The following is a 17,723-nucleotide window of genomic DNA, read 5'->3' on the forward strand; positions in this document are numbered from 1 at the left end:
AAGATCTGTTGGGACGTCACAGAGTCAACCTCAGTGGATGTTCTGCTGACAAATCTCATCAAGGGAAATCTGCTTCCCTCTGCTCTCCTCTGGATAACTACCCGACCTGCAGCAGCCAATAAGATCCCTTCAGAGTGTGTTGACCAGGTGACAGAGGTACGAGGGTTCAAAGACCCACAGAAGGAGGAGTACTTCAGGAAGAGATTCAGTGATGAGGACCTGGCCAGCAGAATCATCTCACACATAAAGAGATCAAGGAGCCTCCACATCATGTGCCACATTCCAGTCTTCTGTTGGATTTCTGCAACAGTCCTCGAACACATGCTGAAACATAAGAGAGAAGAGATGCCCAAGACTCTGACTGAGATGTACACACACCTTGTGGTGTTTCATACCAAACAGAAGAATGAAAAGTATCTTGGGATAGAAGAGACAGGTCCACACTGGAATAAAGAGAGCATTCTGTCACTGGGAAAACTGGCTTTTCAACAGCTTGTGAATGGCAATCTGATTTTCTATGAAGAAGACCTGAAGGAGGCTGGCATTGATGTCAGTGAAGCCTCAGTGTACTCAGGATTGTGCACACAGATCTTTAAAGAGGAATGTGGGCTGTACCAGGACAAGGTGTACTGCTTTGTTCATCTGAGCATTCAGGAGTTTCTGGCTGCTGTATATGTGTTCCTCTCATTCATCAACAACAATGAGAATCTAATGAACAAACTGAAAACAAAAGACAACCCTGAAGTTACTTTCTACAAGAGTGCTGTGGATAAAGCCTTACACAGTGAGACGGGAAACCTGGACCTTTTCCTCCGCTTCCTTCTGGGCCTCTCACTGGAGTCCAATCAGAAGCACTTACGAGGTCTACTGACAAAGACAAGAAGCAGCTCACAGAGCCATGAAGAAACAGTCAAGTACATCAAGGAGAAGATCAGGGAGAATCCCTCTCCAGAGAGGAGCATCAATCTGTTCCACTGTCTGAATGAAATGAATGACCATTCTCTAGTGGAGGAAATCCAAAGCTACCTGAGCTCAGGAAGTCTCTCAAAACCCAACCTGTCACCTGCACAGTGGTCAGCTCTGGTCTTTGTGTTGCTGACTTCAGAAAAGGAGCTGGATGTGTTTGACCTGAAGAAATACTCCAGATCAGAGGAAGGTCTTCTGAGGCTGCTGCCAGTGTTCAAAGCCTCCAGTGCATTTCTGTGAGTACATAAAATGACATATAAAATCTAATCATCAGGAAGAAATATTCAGGTTAAAGAAAAATATGCATTATAATATGTGTATAATATTATATTGAAAACATTGAATAAATGCATTGATTTTCACATTAGTATAACAATATGACCATACAATTCTAGGAGACAGAAGAAGAATCTATATGTTGTTTGGGAGAATTAACCAAATGCATCTGCCATTATCCTTCTACACTACTGGTGTTAAATTAACAGTGTGTTTGTGAAGTCATGATGATCTCGTTGCAGGCTGTCAGGCTGTGGAGTCACAGAGGAAGGCTGTGCTTCTCTGGTCTCAGCTCTGAGGTCAAACCCCTCACACCTGAGAGAGCTGGACCTGAGCTACAATCACCCAGGAGACTCAGGAGTCAGACTGCTCTCTGCTGGACTGGAGGATCCACACTGCAGACTGGAGAAACTCAAGTATGTAGAGGGTTTATGTCAATGTTCATATCAGACATGTTTGACTTTTCAGGCTAGGTAATACAAACATTCTGACCACCACTTGGACAAAGTTATATGCTGTGTGTGTGTGTGTGTGTGTGTGTGTGTGTGTGTGTGTGTGTGTGTGTGTGTGTGTGTGTGTGTGTGTGTGTGTGTGTGTGTGTGTGTGTGTGTGTGTGTGTGTGTGTGTGTGTGAATAAATGCATTGATTTTCACATTAGTATAACAATATGACCATACAATTCTAGGACACAGAAGAAGAATATATATGTTGTTTAGGAGAATTAACCAAATGCATCTGCCATTGTCCTTCTACACTAAATTAACAATGTGTTTGAAGTCATGATCTCTTTGTCAGGCTGTGGAGTCACAGAGGAAGGCTGTGCTTCTCTGGTCTCAGCTCTGTGGTCAAACCCAACACATTATTTGTAAACGGGTAACAGCGTAAACAGAGAAAGCTAAGCGTATCATTTTAATACAACCTGTCTGTCATTGTATTTCTTCTGTGTTGGCAGACTCACTGGCTGTAAACTCACAGACACATCCTGTAAAGTGTTGGCCTCAGTTCTCAGTTCAAACCCCTCACACCTGAGAGATCTGGACCTAAGTAACAATGACCTGAAGGATTCAGGAGTGAAGCTGCTCTCTGCTGGACTGGGGAATCCCCACTGTAAACTGGAGACTCTGAGGTCAGTATTATCAGATATGAAAGTACTTTATGCATGTAGTTCTCCCATTTGAAAACGTCGTAATTATTCGGACATATTACTTATAGTGTATTAAAGTAGTCATAAGTTTAGCATGTTGCATAAGTTTAGCATAAGTTTAGCATGTTGTCCCAGTAACAAGAACAAAACAACAAGACTAGCTCAGGAAACATGAGGCTGTTCGTTGCTAACGATCCAGCAGGGAATGGATGTCAGCTCAGGGCTTATGAAGAGGTGATGATCAGGACCAGGTGTGCAGAAGGTTGATGAGATGCAGGTGTAGGGTAATCACTAGATCTCCCGCCTAACTTCGTCGCCTGGCAACCAGACAGGGTAATAATATCACTAGATCTCCCCCCTAACTTCGTTGCCTAGCAACCAGATAGGTTTCTGAACGCACCCTTAGACTCCAAACAGAAAACGGTCAGCTCAGGCAGAAACAGACTCAGGAAGCGGGATTCCTGACACCTGCAGTGAGGCTTGTGATTCTACTAACTTGTTGAATTCATTTGCAGTTGGTCTTGGTTGTGTTTTGGATGATGTTTTTCCTAATGGATACTGATTAGTAAATAATGTCCTGTCATTTTGGAGTCACTTCACTTCTATTGTCAGTGACTTCTACATTCATGTGGATGCTACCATGATTATGAATAACCATGAATGAATCGTGAATGATGATAAATGAGAAACGGAGGCACAAAGATCAAACCCCCTCTGTTATTGGTAATGGTGAGAGGTTAGCATGTTTTGTTGTATCCTCTGTTATTGGTAATGGTGAGAGGTTAGCATGTTTTGTTGTATCCTCTGTTATTGGTAATGGTGAGAGGTTAACATGTTTTGTTGTAGCCTCTGTTATTGGTAATGGTGAGAGGTTAGCATGTTTTGTTGTAGCCTCTGTAATTGGTAATGGTGAGAGGTTAGCATGTTTTGTTGTAGCCTCTGTTATTGGTAATGGTGAGAGGTTAGCATGTTTTGTTGTAGCCTCTGTTATTGGTAATGGTGAGAGGTTAGCTGTTTTGTTGTATCCTCTGTTATTGGTAATGGTGAGAGGTTAGCATGTTTTGTTGTATCCTCTGTTATTGGTAATGGTGAGAGGTTAGCATGTTTTGTTGTAGCCTCTGTTATTGGTAATGGTGAGAGGTTAGCATGTTTTGTTGTAGCCTCTGTTATTGGTAATGGTGAGAGGTTAGCATGTTTAGTTGTATCCTGTGTTATTGGTAATGGTGAGAGGTTAGCATGTTTTGTTGTATCCTCTGTTATTGGTAATGGTGAGAGGTTAGCATGTTTTGTTGTAGCCTCTGTTATTGGTAATGGTGAGAGGTTAGCATGTTTTGTTGTGGCCTCTGTAACTTTCTCACTCATTCTGATTCATGATTCATTCATGATTTTTCTTAATCATGGCATCATCAGAATTTAATTTTTAATCGTCAATCACATACAGTTGAAGTCGGAAGTGTACATACACTTAGGTTGGAGTCATTAAAACGTGTTTTTGAACCTCTCCACAAATTTCTTGTTAACAAACTATAGTTTTGGCAAGTCGGTTAGGACATCTACTTTGTGCATGACACAAGTAATTTTTGAAACAATTGTTTACAGACAGATTATTTTACTTATAATTCACTGTATCACAATTCCAGTGGGTCAGAAGTTTACATACACTAAGTTGACTGTGCCTTTATTAAACAGCATGGAAAATTCCAGAAAATTATGTTATGGCTTTAGAAGCATCTGGTAGGCTAATTGACATCATTTGGATGTATTTCAAGGCCTACCTTCAAACTCAGTGCCTCTTTGCTTGACATCATGGGAAAATGAAAAGAAATCAGCCAAGATCTCAGAAAAAAATTTGTAGACCTCCACAAGTATGGTTCATCCTTGGGAACAATTTCCAAACGCCTGAAGGTAACACGTTCATCTGTTCAAACAATAGTACGCAAGTCTAAACACCATGGGACCACACAGCCGCCATTCCGCTCAGGAAGGAGACGCGTTCTGTCTCGTAGAGATTAACTTACTTTGGTGCAAATCAATCCCAGAACAACAGCAAAGGACCTTGTGAAGATGTTGGAGGAAACAGGTACAAAAGTATCTATATCCACAGTAAAATGAGTCCTATATCAACATAATCTGAAAGGTTGCTCAGCAAGGAAGAAGCCACTGCTCCAAAAACACCGTAAAAAAAGCCAGGCTACAGTTTGCAACTGCACATGGGGACAAAGATCGTACTTTTTGAAGAAATGTCCTCTGGTCAGATTAAACAATACAAGAACTGTTTGGCCATAATGACCATCGTTATGTTTGGAGGAAAAAGGGGGAGGCTTGCAAGCCAAAGAACACCATCCCAACCGTGAAGCCCGGGGGTGGCAGCATCATGTTGTGGGGGTGTTTTGCTGCAGGAGGGACTGGTGCACTTCACAAAATAGATGGCATCATGAGGTAGGAAAATTACGTGGATATATTGATGCAACATCTCAAGACATCATTCAGGAAGTTAAAGCTTGGTCACAAATGGGTCTTCCAAAATGGACAATGACCCCAACGATACTTCCAAAGTTGTGGCAAAATGGCTTAAGGACAACAAAGTCAAGGTATTGGACTGGCCATCACAAAGCCCTGACCTCAATCCTATAGAAAATGTGTGGGCAGAACTGAAAAAGCGTGTGCGAGCAAGAGGCCTACAAACCTGACTCAGTTACACCAGCTCTGTCAGGAGGAATGGGCCAAAATTCACCCAACTTATTGTGGGAAGCTTGCGGAAGGCTACCCGAAACGTTTGACCCAAGTTAAACAATTTAAAGGCAATGCTACCAAATACTAATTGAGTTTATGTAAACTTCTGACCCACTGGGAATGTGATGAAAGAAATAAAAGCTGAAATTAATCATTCTCTCTACTATTATTCTGACATTTCACATTCTTAAAATAAAGTGGTGATCCTAACTGACCTAAAACAGGGGATTTTTACGAGGATTAAATGTCAGGAATTGTAAAAATTGAGTTTAAATGTATTTGGCTAAGGTGTATGTAAACTTCTGACTTCAACTGTATGTATTAAAATACCCTCAAATAAAAGGTGACATTATATACTGTTACCTCATATGAAACATTTCATCTAAAATCCAAAATGTTGGAGTATAGAGCCACATTTAAAATGTTATCTTCACTGTCAAAATAGATATGGTGTGGACTGTATACTCAATACAATCTAAATCTGATACCTCACTGTCTGTCTTTTGACTGATACTGCTTTTTAAACTGGTCTGGTGAGTCTACTCAAATATTTGTACTATATATGTTTCTATCTGCAGGCAATACTTTGATCATTTGTCATTTTTAATGATGATACATTAATTTACGAATAGATATGGAAGGTTTCAGGACACTGATATCTGAATATGTTGAAAAATTATACTGCCACTATTTTCACCACCAAAGCATAGCAGTGTGATTTTAATATGATTTGACTCTTTGCAGGCTGTCAGGCTGTGGAGTCACAGAGGAAGGATGTGCTTCTCTGGTCTCAGCTCTGAGTTCAAACCCCTCACACCTGAGAGAGCTGGACCTGAGTAACAATGACCTGAAGGATTCAGGAGTGAAGCTGCTCTCTGCTGTACTGGGAAATCCCCACTGTAAACTGGAGACTCTGAGGTCAGTATTCCTGTAGTTGGTCAACAAGTGATAACTGTTCACCAGATCCACATGTGTTTACCAGGCACACATAGTCCACACCATATGTGTTTGGACAGTGAAGCTTACAGTTTTACATTTGGTGCTATGCTCCAGCATTTTTTATTTGAGATGTTTCATATTAGGTGACAGTACAGAATGTCACCTTTTATTTGAGGGTATTTTCATACATATCTGTTTTACCATTTACAAATTAAAGCACTTTCTGTACGTAGTTCTCCCATTTGAAGAAGTCTTAATTATTTGGACAAATTCACTTATATTGTATTAAAGTTGTCATAAGTTTAGTATTTAGTCCCATGTTCCATGCCTGCAGTGATTACATCAAGCTTGTGATTCTACAAACTTGTTGAATTCATTTTTCAGTTTGTTTTGGTTGTGTTTTGGATTATGTTTTTCCTAATAGAAACTGAACGGTGAATAATGTCCTGTCATTTTGGAGTCACTTCACTTGTATTGTCAGTAAGAATAGAAGATGTTTCTGAACACTTCTACATTCATGTGGATGCTACCATGATTATGAATAATCATGAATGAATCATTAATGATGATGAATGAGAAATTTACAGAGGCACAAAGATCAGACCCCCTCTGTTATTGGTATTATTCTGTATACTTCTGGCCCTTCTTTGGACACTGTGTTAACTAACTAACCAGACGAGCTTCAATGCATTACAACTCTCCTTCCGTGGCCTCCAACTGCTCTTAAATACAAGTAAAACTAAATGCATGCTCTTCAACCGATCGCTGCCTGCACCTGCCCGCCTGTCCAGCATCACTACTCTGGACGGTTCTGACTTAGAATATGTGGACAACTACAAATACCTGGGTGTCTGGTTAGACTGTAAACTCTCCTTCCAGACTCATATTAAGCATCTCCAATCCAAAGTTAAATCTAGAATTGGCTTCCTATTTCGCAACATAGCATCCTTCACTCATGCTGCCAAACATACCCTCATCAAACTGACCATCCTACCGATACTCGACTTCGGCGATGTCATTTACAAAATAGCCTCCAATACCCTACTCAATAAATTGGATGCAGTCTATCACAGTTCCATCCGTTTTGTCACCAAAGCCCCATATACTACCCACCACTGCGACCTGTACGCTCTCGTTGGTTGGCCCTCGCTTCATACTCGTCGCCAAACCCACTGGCTCCAGGTCATCTACAAGACCCTGCTAGGTAAAGTCCCCCCTTATCTCAGCTCGCTGGTCACCATAGCAGCACCCACCTGTAGCACGCGCTCCAGCAGGTATATCTCTCTGGTCACCCCCAAAGCCAATTCCTCCTTTGGCCGCCTCTTCTTCCAGTTTTCTGCTGCCAATGACTGGAACGAACTACAAAAATCTCTAAAACTGGAAACACTTATCTCCCTCACTAGCTTTAAGCACCAGCTGTCAGAGCAGCTCACAGATTACTGCACCTGTACATAGCCCATCTATAATTTAGCCCAACTACCTCTTCCCCTACTGTATTTATTTATTTATTTAGCTCCTTTGCACCCCATTATTTCTACTTTGCACTTTCTTCCACTGCATATCTACCATTCCAGTGTTTTACTTGCAATATTTTATTTACTTTGCCACCATGGGCTTTTTTTGCCTTTACCTCCCTTATTTCACTTCATTTGCTCACATTGTATATAGACTTATTATTCTACTGTATTATTGACTGTATGTTTCTGTAATACCCTTGTTTGAACCAAGTATTGAGTTTATTTGTTATAATTAATTGGTATTATATTTAAAAGATGACTGAATTGCTCCTAAACTGTAATGTTGTTAATGCATTATACTTTTTGAAGAAATATTTATTTAATGTATAAGTGAATAGTTTGTTTTACTTTGAAGTTTAAGTTTTGACCAATAAGGTCGCTTGTTAAGTTGTGGCCAATGGGAGTTGACCTGGTTAACGGGAGGGAAAAAGACGTTGATGAAAGGATGGACGTTTTACCTCAGGACGGTTGGTGAAGAAAAATTATAAAAGAAGACGACAGAACTACAACAAAACCCATAGCTACTAAGACATGAAGGGAAATAATGTTTTATTTAATAAAAGAGTTGTTATAATTTAGTTAAAACTTAGTAAAGACTGAAGCTACCGTCTCGTCGTGGAGGTATTAGCCAGCTAGAGGTTAGCCTAGCATCGTGTGACACCGGGAGATAATTGCTTGGGAAGCTTAACGAGTTCGTGTTGCCATGGGGATATCGGTTACTAAGGAGTACTGTCTGCATGGGTAGCTGTGCTGCCTTGGACTTGGTGAGGAAACCTGCATGGAACTGACATACTTCGCTGACGGAATATCTACCAATTCGTGAGTAACCACAATGTGAGGTGCTTAATTTGGACACGGGTTGTGAACGACTCATTGGGGTTTATTATTATTTTTTTATTTCTTTTGATGTTGTGTCTGAACATGTATTTGTGTTTGAAAATGTTTTAATACACATATGGAACATTATGTATGTTGCCTTGGTGGAGTCATTAATTGTTTTAATTTAATGCATGGGATGGTTTATCCTGATTCAATAACAGAAACCTATAATCATTTCATCTGAAGTTAATACCCTATTGTCATAACCCTAGATAGTTTACAATAGGAATTCTTATTGGAGATGTCCTTCTCACCTAACATCCCATGCTGCTGAGATACTCTACATATGTTAATGTTGTGAGAGTCATATTCAAGCCTGGTGAGAGGGTTACATTTGTTTAACTCCATGTGTTACTCTGTGTTGTTATATGTGTCGAACTGCTTTGCTTTATCTTGGCCAGGTCGCAATTGTAAATGAGAACTTGTTCTCAACTTGCCTACCTGGTTAAATAAAGGTGAAATAAATAAATAAATTGGTAATGATGAGAGGTTAGCATGTTTTGTTGTAGCCTCAGTTATTGGTAATGGTGAGAGGTTAGCATGTTTTGTTGTAGTCTCTGTTATTGGTAATGGTGAGAGGTTAGCATGTTTTGTTGTATCCTCTGTTATTGGTAATGGTGAGAGGTTAGCATGTTTTGTTGTAGCCTCTGTTATTGGTAATGGTGAGAGGTTAGCATGTTTTGTTGTAGCCTCTGTTATTGATAATGGTGAGAGGTTAGCATGTTTTGTTATAGCCTCTGTTATTGGTAATGGTGAGAGGTTAGCATGTTTTGTTGTAGCTTCTGTAACTTTCTCACTCATTATTATTCATGATTCATTTATGATTTTTCTTAATCATGGCATCATCAGGATGCTTTTAGTAGTGTTTAGAAACATGTTATCTACTCACTTATAAATAAAATGACTCCAGTCACCATCTGTAATGAACACGATGGGAGACAGAGAGCTGGTTTCAAGCGCAGGGCTCAGCAGGTGTTTATTGTAAAGGACCACAGGAGGAGGCAGGTAGCTGGGTCCAGGGGCAGGCAGAAGGTCATACACAGGGGGTCCAAAAAGGCAACAGTACAGGCAGGGAAACGGCAAAAGGCATCATTAGTGAGGCAGGCAAAAACGATATATCACAGGAGGATTATATACCGTCACCTCATATGAAACATTTGATCTGAAATCCAAAATGTTGGAGTTTAGAGCCACATTTAAAATGTTATCTTCACTGTCAAAATAGATATGGTGTGGACTGTATACTCAATACAATCTAAATCTGATACCTCACTGTCTGTCTTTTGACTGATACTGCTTTTAAACTGGTCTGGTCAGTCTACTCAAATATTTGTACTATACATGTTTCTATCTGCAGGCAAAACTTTGATAATTTGTAATTTATAATATGATACTTTAATTTATGAGTAGATATGGCAGGTTTCATGACACTGATGTATCTGAATATGTTGAAGAAATATACTGCCACTATTTTCACCACCAAAGAATAGCAGTGTGGTTTTAATATGATTTGACTCTTTGCAGGCTGTCAGGCTATCTAGTCACAGAGGAAGGCTGTGCTTCTCTGGTCTCAGCTCTGTGGTCAAACCCAACACATTATTTATAAACGGGTAACAGCGTAAACACAGAAAGCTAAGCGTATCATTTTAATACAAAATGTCTGTCATTGTATTTCTTCTGTGTTGGCAGACTCACTGGCTGTAAACTCACAGACACATCCTGTAAAGTGTTGGCCTCAGTTCTCAGTTCAAACCCCTCACACCTGAGAGAGCTGGACCTGAGTAGCAATGACCTGAAGGATTCAGGAGTGGAGCTGCTCTCTGCTGGACTGGAGGATCCACACTGCAGACTGGAGACTCTGAGGTCAGTATTCCTGTAATTGGTCAACAAGTGTTTTGTTGTAGCCTCTGTTATTGGTAATGGTGAGAGGTTAGCATGTTTTGTTGTATCCTCTGTTATTGGTAATGGTGAGAGGTTAGCATGTTTTGTTGTAGCCTCTGTTATTGGTAATGGTGAGAGGTTAGCATGTTTTGTTGTAGCCTCTGTTATTGGTAATGGTGAGAGGTTAGCATGTTTTGTTGTATCCTCTGTTATTGGTAATGGTGAGAGGTTAGCGTGTTTTGTTGTAGCCTCTGTTATTGGTAATGGTGAGAGGTTAGCATGTTTTGTTGTATCCTCTGTTATTGGTAATGGTGAGAGGTTAGCATGTTTTGTTGTAGCCTCTGTTATTGGTAATGGTGAGAGGTTAGCATGTTTTGTTGTAGCCTCTGTTATTGGTAATGGTGAGAGGTTAGCATGTTTTGTTGTAGCCTCTGTTATTGGTAATGGTGAGAGGTTAGAATGTTTTGTTGTATCCTCTGTTATTGGTAATGGTGAGAGGTTAGCATGTTTTGTTGTAACCTCTGTTATTGGTAATGGTGAGAGGTTAGCATGTTTTGTTGTAGCCTCTGTTATTGGTAATGGTGAGAGGTTAGCATGTTTTGTTGTAGCTTCTGTAACTTTCTCACACATTATTATTCATGATTCATTCATGATTTGTATTAATCATGTTATCAGGATTCATTTAGTAGTGTTTAGAAACATGTTATCTACTCACTTAGACAGAAAATTATCCAGTCATCATCCACCATTTTATTATTGGGCAAAACACAACCAAAACAAACTGCAAATGCGTCAATGTTACCTCCATTTTTACTAGGATTAAATGTCAGGAATTGTAAAAATTTAGTTTAAATGCATTTGGCTAAGGTATATGTAAACTTCTGACTTCAACCGTATGTAAAATATCCTCAAATAAAAGGTGACATTATATACTGTCACCTCATATGAAACATTTGATCTGAAATCCAAAATGTTAGAGTTTAGAACCACATTTAAATTGTTATCTTCACTGTCAAAATAGATATGGTGTGGACTGTATACTCAATACAATCTAAATCTGATACCTCACTGTCTGTCTTTTGACTGATACTGCTTTTTAAACTGGTCTGGTCAGTCTACTCAAATATTTGTATTATACATGTTTCTATCTGCAGGCAAAACTTTGATAATTTGTAATTTATAATATGATACATTAATTTATGAATAGATATGGCAGGTTTCATGACACTGATGTATCTGAATATGTTGAAGAAATATACTGCCACTATTTTCACCACCAAAGAATAGCAGTGTGGTTTTAATATGATTTGACTCTTTGCAGGCTGTCAGGCTGTCTAGTCACAGAGGAAGGCTGTGCTTCTCTGGTCTCAGCTCTGAGGTCAAACCCCTCACACCTGAGAGAGCTGGACCTGAGTAACAATCACCCAGGAGACTCAGGAGTCAGACTGCTCTCTGCTGGACTGGAGGATCCACACTGCAGACTGGAGAAACTCAAGTATGTGGAGGGTTTATGTCAATGTTCATATCAGACATGTTTGACTTTTCAGGCTAGTTAACCTCTTGGGGCTAGGTGGGACGCTAGCGTGCCACCTGTGGTGCACTCCATCAACAGCAGGTGCATTTCAAGAGCGGCAAATTTGAATCCAAATAAATGTCAAAATTCAAATTTTTCAAAAATACAACTATGTTACACCATTTGAAAGATAAACATCTCCTTAATCTAACCACGTTTTACGATTTCAAAAAGGTTTTACGGCGAAAGCATAAATTTAGAGTATGTTAGGACAGTACATTTACAAGAGTTGTGTGTAATGTTTTGTCAAGTCAAAGACAGGGTCACCAAAACCATAAAACCAGCTAAAATGATACACTAACCTTTTACAATCTCCATCAGATGACACTCCTAGGACATTATGTTAGACAATGCATGCATTTTTAGTTCTATCAAGTTCATATTTATATACAAAAACAGCGTTTTACTATGGCATTGATGTTGAGGAAATCGTTTCCCTCCAATAACCGGCAGTCAAGTCAGCGTCAGAAATTAAATAATTAAAATTAGAAAACATTGGTAAAATATTATATTGTCATTTAAAGAATTATAGATTTACATCTTTTGAACGCAATCAACTTGCCAGATTTAAAAATAACCTTACTGGGAAATCACACTTTGCAATAATCTGAGCACTGTGCCCAGAAAAATACGCGTTGCGATACAGACTAGACGTCATGTTGGGGAGATCTAAAATCGAAAATACTATGTAAATAATCCATTACCTTTGATTCTCTTCATCAGATGTCACTTCCAGGTATCACAGGTCCATAACGAATGTAGTTTTGTTCAAAAAAGCTCATCATTTATGTCCAAAAATCTCCGTCTCGTTAGCACATGATGTAAGCCAGCCGGACTTCTCGTCATGAACGAGGGGAAAAAATATATTTCCGTTCGTTCAAACATGTCAAACGTTGTATAGCATAAATCATTAGGGCCTTTTTAACCAGAACATGAATAATATTCAAGGTGGACGAATGCATAGCCTTTTATAACGTATTGGAACGAGGGTACCCAACATGAAGTAGCGCGCCAGGTGTCTAATGGGACATCACCGTTCCATGGCTCTTGTTCGGTCAGATCTCCCTCCAGAAGACTCAAAACACTTTGTAAAGGCTGGTGACATCTAGTGGAAGCAATAGGAAGTGCCAAAATATTCCTAAACCCCTGTGTTTTTCAATGGGAGAGGTTTAAAGTCAATACAACACATCAGGTATCCACTTCCTGTCAGAAAATGTCTCAGGGTTTTGCCTGCCAAATGAGTTCTGTTATACTCACAGACACCATTCAAACAGTTTTGGAAACTTTAGAGTGTTTTCTATCCATATATAATAAGTATATGCATATTCTAGTTACTGGGTAGGATTAGTAACCAGATTAAATCGGGTACATTTTTTTTATCCAGACGTGCAAATGCTGCCCCCTAGACCCAACAGGTTAAGACAAACACCCACACTGGACACACACAGACAAACATTCGCTTGAAGTTATATGCTGACCATGTGTGTGTGTGTGTGTGTGTGTGTGTGTGTGTGTGTGTGTGTGTGTGTGTGTGTGTGTGTGTGTGTGTGTGTGTGTGTGTGAGTCCAGTGTGTGTGTGTGTGTGAGTCCAGTGTGTGTGTGTGTTCAGGTGTATCCCTCAATGACTGTCTGTTTTTCTGCTTACCGCTACAGTGTGGAACATGGTGGAGAGAACAGAATGAAACCTGGACTTAGAAAATGTGAGTGTTGACTGCTGTGAAGAATATGACTAAGAATAAGTCTTAATTCAAGTTAAGTCAAAGACCACCATCATTACTGACTTGGTCATATTAAATATCAACTGTAGTTCTACAGAAGCAGAAATCAGGGACACCAAAGTTTACAAAGAGTTGCTTTGACAATGTGTGTGTGTGTGTGTGTGTGTGTGTAATTAATGTGAATAGGTGTGTTTTATATTACCATACAGTATAACATATGATCATTCAACAAGTCTCAAGTTACCTTAACTTCTCCTTTTGATACCTAGAAACATCTACATTAACCTCTATGGGCTAGGTGGGACGCTAGCGTGCCACCCGTGGTGCACTCCATCAACAGCAGGTGCATTTCAAGAGCGGCAAATTTGAATCCAAATAAATGTCAAAATTCAAATTTTTCAAACATACAACTATTTTACACCCTTTGAAAGATAAACATCTCCTTAATCTAACCACGTTTTACGATTTCAAAAAGGTTTTACGGCGAAAGCATAAATTTAGAGTATGTTAGGACAGTACATTTACAAGAGTTGTGTGTAATGTTTTGTCAATTCAAAGACAGGGTCACCAAAACCATAAAACCAGCTAAAATGATGCACTAACCTTTTACAATCTCCATCAGATGACACTCCTAGGACATTATGTTAGACAATGCATGCATTTTTAGTTCTATCAAGTTCATATTTATATCCAAAAACAGCGTTTTACTATGGCATTGATGTTGAGGAAATCGTTTCCCTCCAATAAGCGGCAGTCAAGTCAGCGTCACAAATTAAATAATTAAAATTAGAAAACATTGGTAAAATATTATATTGTCATTTAAAGAATTATAGATTTACATCTCTTGAACGCAATCAACTTGCCAGATTTAAAAATAACCTTACTGGGAAATCACACTTTGCAATAATCTGAGCACTGCGCCCAGAAAAATACGCGTTGCGATACAGACTAGACGTCATGTTGGGGAGATCTAAAATCGAAAATACTATGTAAATAATCCATTACCTTTGATTCTCTTCATCAGATGTCACTTCCAGGTATCACAGGTCCATAACGAATGTAGTTTTGTTCAAAAAAGCTCATCATTTATGTCCAAAAATCTCCGTCTTGTTAGCACATGATCTAAGCCAGCCGGACTTCTCGTCATGAACGAGGGGAAAAAATATATTTACGTTCGTTCAAACATGTCAAACGTTGTATAGCATAAATCATTAGGGCCTTTTTTAACCAGAACATGAATAATATTCAAGGTGGACGAATGCATACTCTTTTATAACGTATTGGAACGAGGGTACCCAACATGAACTCGCGCGCCAGGTGTCTAATGGGCCATCATCGTTCCATGGCTCTTGTTCGGTCAGATCTCCCTCCAGAAGACTCAAAACACTTTGTAAAGGCTGGTGACATCTAGTGGAAGCAATAGGAAGTGCCAAAATATTCCTCAGCCCCTGTGTTTTTCAATGGGATAGGTTTAAAGGTAATACAACACATCAGGTATCCACTTCCTGTCAGAAAATGTCTCAGGGTTTTGCCTGCCAAATGAGTTCTGTTATACTCACAGACACCATTCAAACAGTTTTAGAAAATGTAGGGTGTTTTCTATCCATATGTAATAAGAATATGCATATTCTAGTTACTGGGTAGGAGTGGTAACCAGATTAAATCGGGTATGTTTTTTTATCCAGCCGTGTCAATACTGCCCCCTAGCCCTAACAGGTTAAATGAATTAGTGAAAAGTGAGTTAACATTCTAATGTGAATGATGATGATTTCTAATATTGTGTCTGGTTTCATCCATCAGATGTCTGTGATCTCACACTGGACCCAAACACAGTACACAGACGCCTCTCTCTGTCTGAGGAGAACAGAAAGGTGACATGGAGGACAGAGGAGCAGCCATATCCTGATCACCCAGGGAGATTTGAGGACTGCAGACAGGTGCTGTGTAGAGAGGGTCTGACTGGGCGCTGTTACTGGGAGGTAGAGTGGAGTGGGAGAGGGGTTGATATAGGAGTGACATATAAAGGAATCAGCAGGAGAGGAGGGGTTAAGGACTGTTGTCTTGGATACAATGACAAGTCCTGGAGTCTGTTCTGCTCTGACAACAGATACTCTGTCAGGCATAATAATCATCTCACTACCATAGACGTCCCCTCCTCCAGCCCCCACAGAGTAGGAGTGTATCTGGACTGGTCAGCCGGCACTCTGTCCTTCTATAGAGCCTCCTCTGACACACTGACCCACCTGATCACATTCACCTCCACATTCACTGAGCCCCTCTATCCAGGATTTAGAGTTCATGTTGACTCCTCAGTGTCCCTGAAATAATAACTGGAAAACACACACACACACACACACACACACACACACACACACACACACACACACACACACACACACACACACACACACACACACACACACACACACACACACACACACACTGGACACACACACACACACACTGGACACACACACACACACTGGACACACACACACACACTGGACACACACACACACTGGACACACACACACACTGGACACACACATAAATACACACTGGACACACACACTCAACACACACACACTGGACACACACACACACACATACACACTGGACACACACACACACACACACACACACACTGAACACACACACACACACACACACACTGAACACACACACACACACTCACTGGACACACACACACACACACACTGAAACACACACACACTGGCCACCCACTCAAACTGGACAAACACAAACACTGGAATGACATACACACACTCACTCAAACGGACATACAAACGCACTGGAAACACACTGGACACACACACACACTGGACACACACAAACACACTGGACACACACACACACACACGCAAACACTGGACCCACTGGATAAACACACACACACTGGATAAACACACACACACTGGACACACACACTCACTGGACACACACACACTCACTGGACACACACACACACACTGGACACACACGCTTGACACACACACACGCTTGACACACACACTGGATACACACACACAAACACACTGGATACACACACACACACACACACACACACACTGGATACACACACACACACACACACACACACTGGATACACACACACACACACAAACACACTGAACACACACACTGGACACACACGCTTGACACACACACACGCTTGACACACACACTGGATACACACACACAAACACACTGGATACACACACACACACACACACACACACTGGATACACACACACACACACACAAACACACTGGATAACACACACACACACACACACACACACACACACACACACACAAACACACTGAACACACACACACACACACTGGATACACACACACACACACTGGATACACACACACACACACACAAACACACTGGATACACACACACACACACACACACACACAAACACACTGGATACACACACACAAACACACTGAACACACACACACTGACACACATAAACACTGAAACACACACAATTGACAAACACACACTGGACACTCACACGTGTTAAATCAGTTTCTGGACCACAGGTTCTAGAACAGCTTCTATCCCAGTTCTATCTGCCTGTTAAATCAGTTTCTGGACCACAGGTTCTAGAACAGCTTCTATCCCAGTTCTATCTGCCTGTTAAATCAGTTTCTGGACCACAGGTTCTAGAACAGCTTCTATCCCAGTTCTATCTGCCTGTTAAATCAGTTTCTGGACCACAGGTTCTAGAACAGCTTCTATCCCAGTTCTATCTGCCTGTTAAATCAGTTTCTGGACCACAGGTTCTAGAACAGCTTCTATCCCAGTTCTATCTGCCTGTTAAATCAGTTTCTGGATCACAGGTTCTAGAACAGCTTCTATCCCAGTTCTATCTGCCTGTTAAATCAGTTTCTGGACCACAGGTTCTAGAACAGCTTCTATCCCAGTTCTATCTGCCTGTTAAATCAGTTTCTGGACCACAGGTTCTAGAACAGCTTCTATCCCAGTTCTATCTGCCTGTTAAATCAGTTTCTGGACCACAGGTTCTAGAACAGCTTCTATCCCAGTTCTATCTGCCTGT

At 40.5% G+C, this 17,723-nt stretch overlaps 1 protein-coding gene across 1 annotated transcript; it reads left to right on the forward strand.

Moving 5' to 3' along the window:
• The first annotated feature begins 443 nt into the window (after positions 1–443).
• Positions 444–15,953, forward strand: LOC123732904 (E3 ubiquitin-protein ligase TRIM39-like). The gene is made up of 4 exons (XM_045712230.1): positions 444–1,202; positions 11,657–11,830; positions 13,562–13,608; positions 15,427–15,953. The coding sequence occupies exons 1-4, from the start codon at positions 712–714 to the stop codon at positions 15,951–15,953; spliced, it is 1,239 nt and encodes a 412-aa protein (XP_045568186.1). The 5' UTR covers positions 444–711.
• Positions 15,954–17,723: the final 1,770 nt, after the last annotated feature.

The sequence above is a fragment of the Salmo salar genome, unplaced genomic scaffold (assembly GCF_905237065.1).
Source record: "Salmo salar unplaced genomic scaffold, Ssal_v3.1, whole genome shotgun sequence".
In the NCBI taxonomy this organism is placed as follows: domain Eukaryota; kingdom Metazoa; phylum Chordata; class Actinopteri; order Salmoniformes; family Salmonidae; genus Salmo; species Salmo salar.

Bases quoted from the DNA above. Each gene is read 5' to 3' on its own strand.
- LOC123732904 (XM_045712230.1), top strand. From the start codon at position 712: ATGAACAAACTGAAAACAAAAGACAACCCTGAAGTTACTTTCTACAAG. The intron at 1,203-11,656 runs GTGAGTACATAA...GACTCTTTGCAG, and splicing joins AAAGCCTCCAGTGCATTTCT to GCTGTCAGGCTGTCTAGTCA. The intron at 11,831-13,561 runs GTATGTGGAGGG...TTACCGCTACAG, and splicing joins TGCAGACTGGAGAAACTCAA to TGTGGAACATGGTGGAGAGA.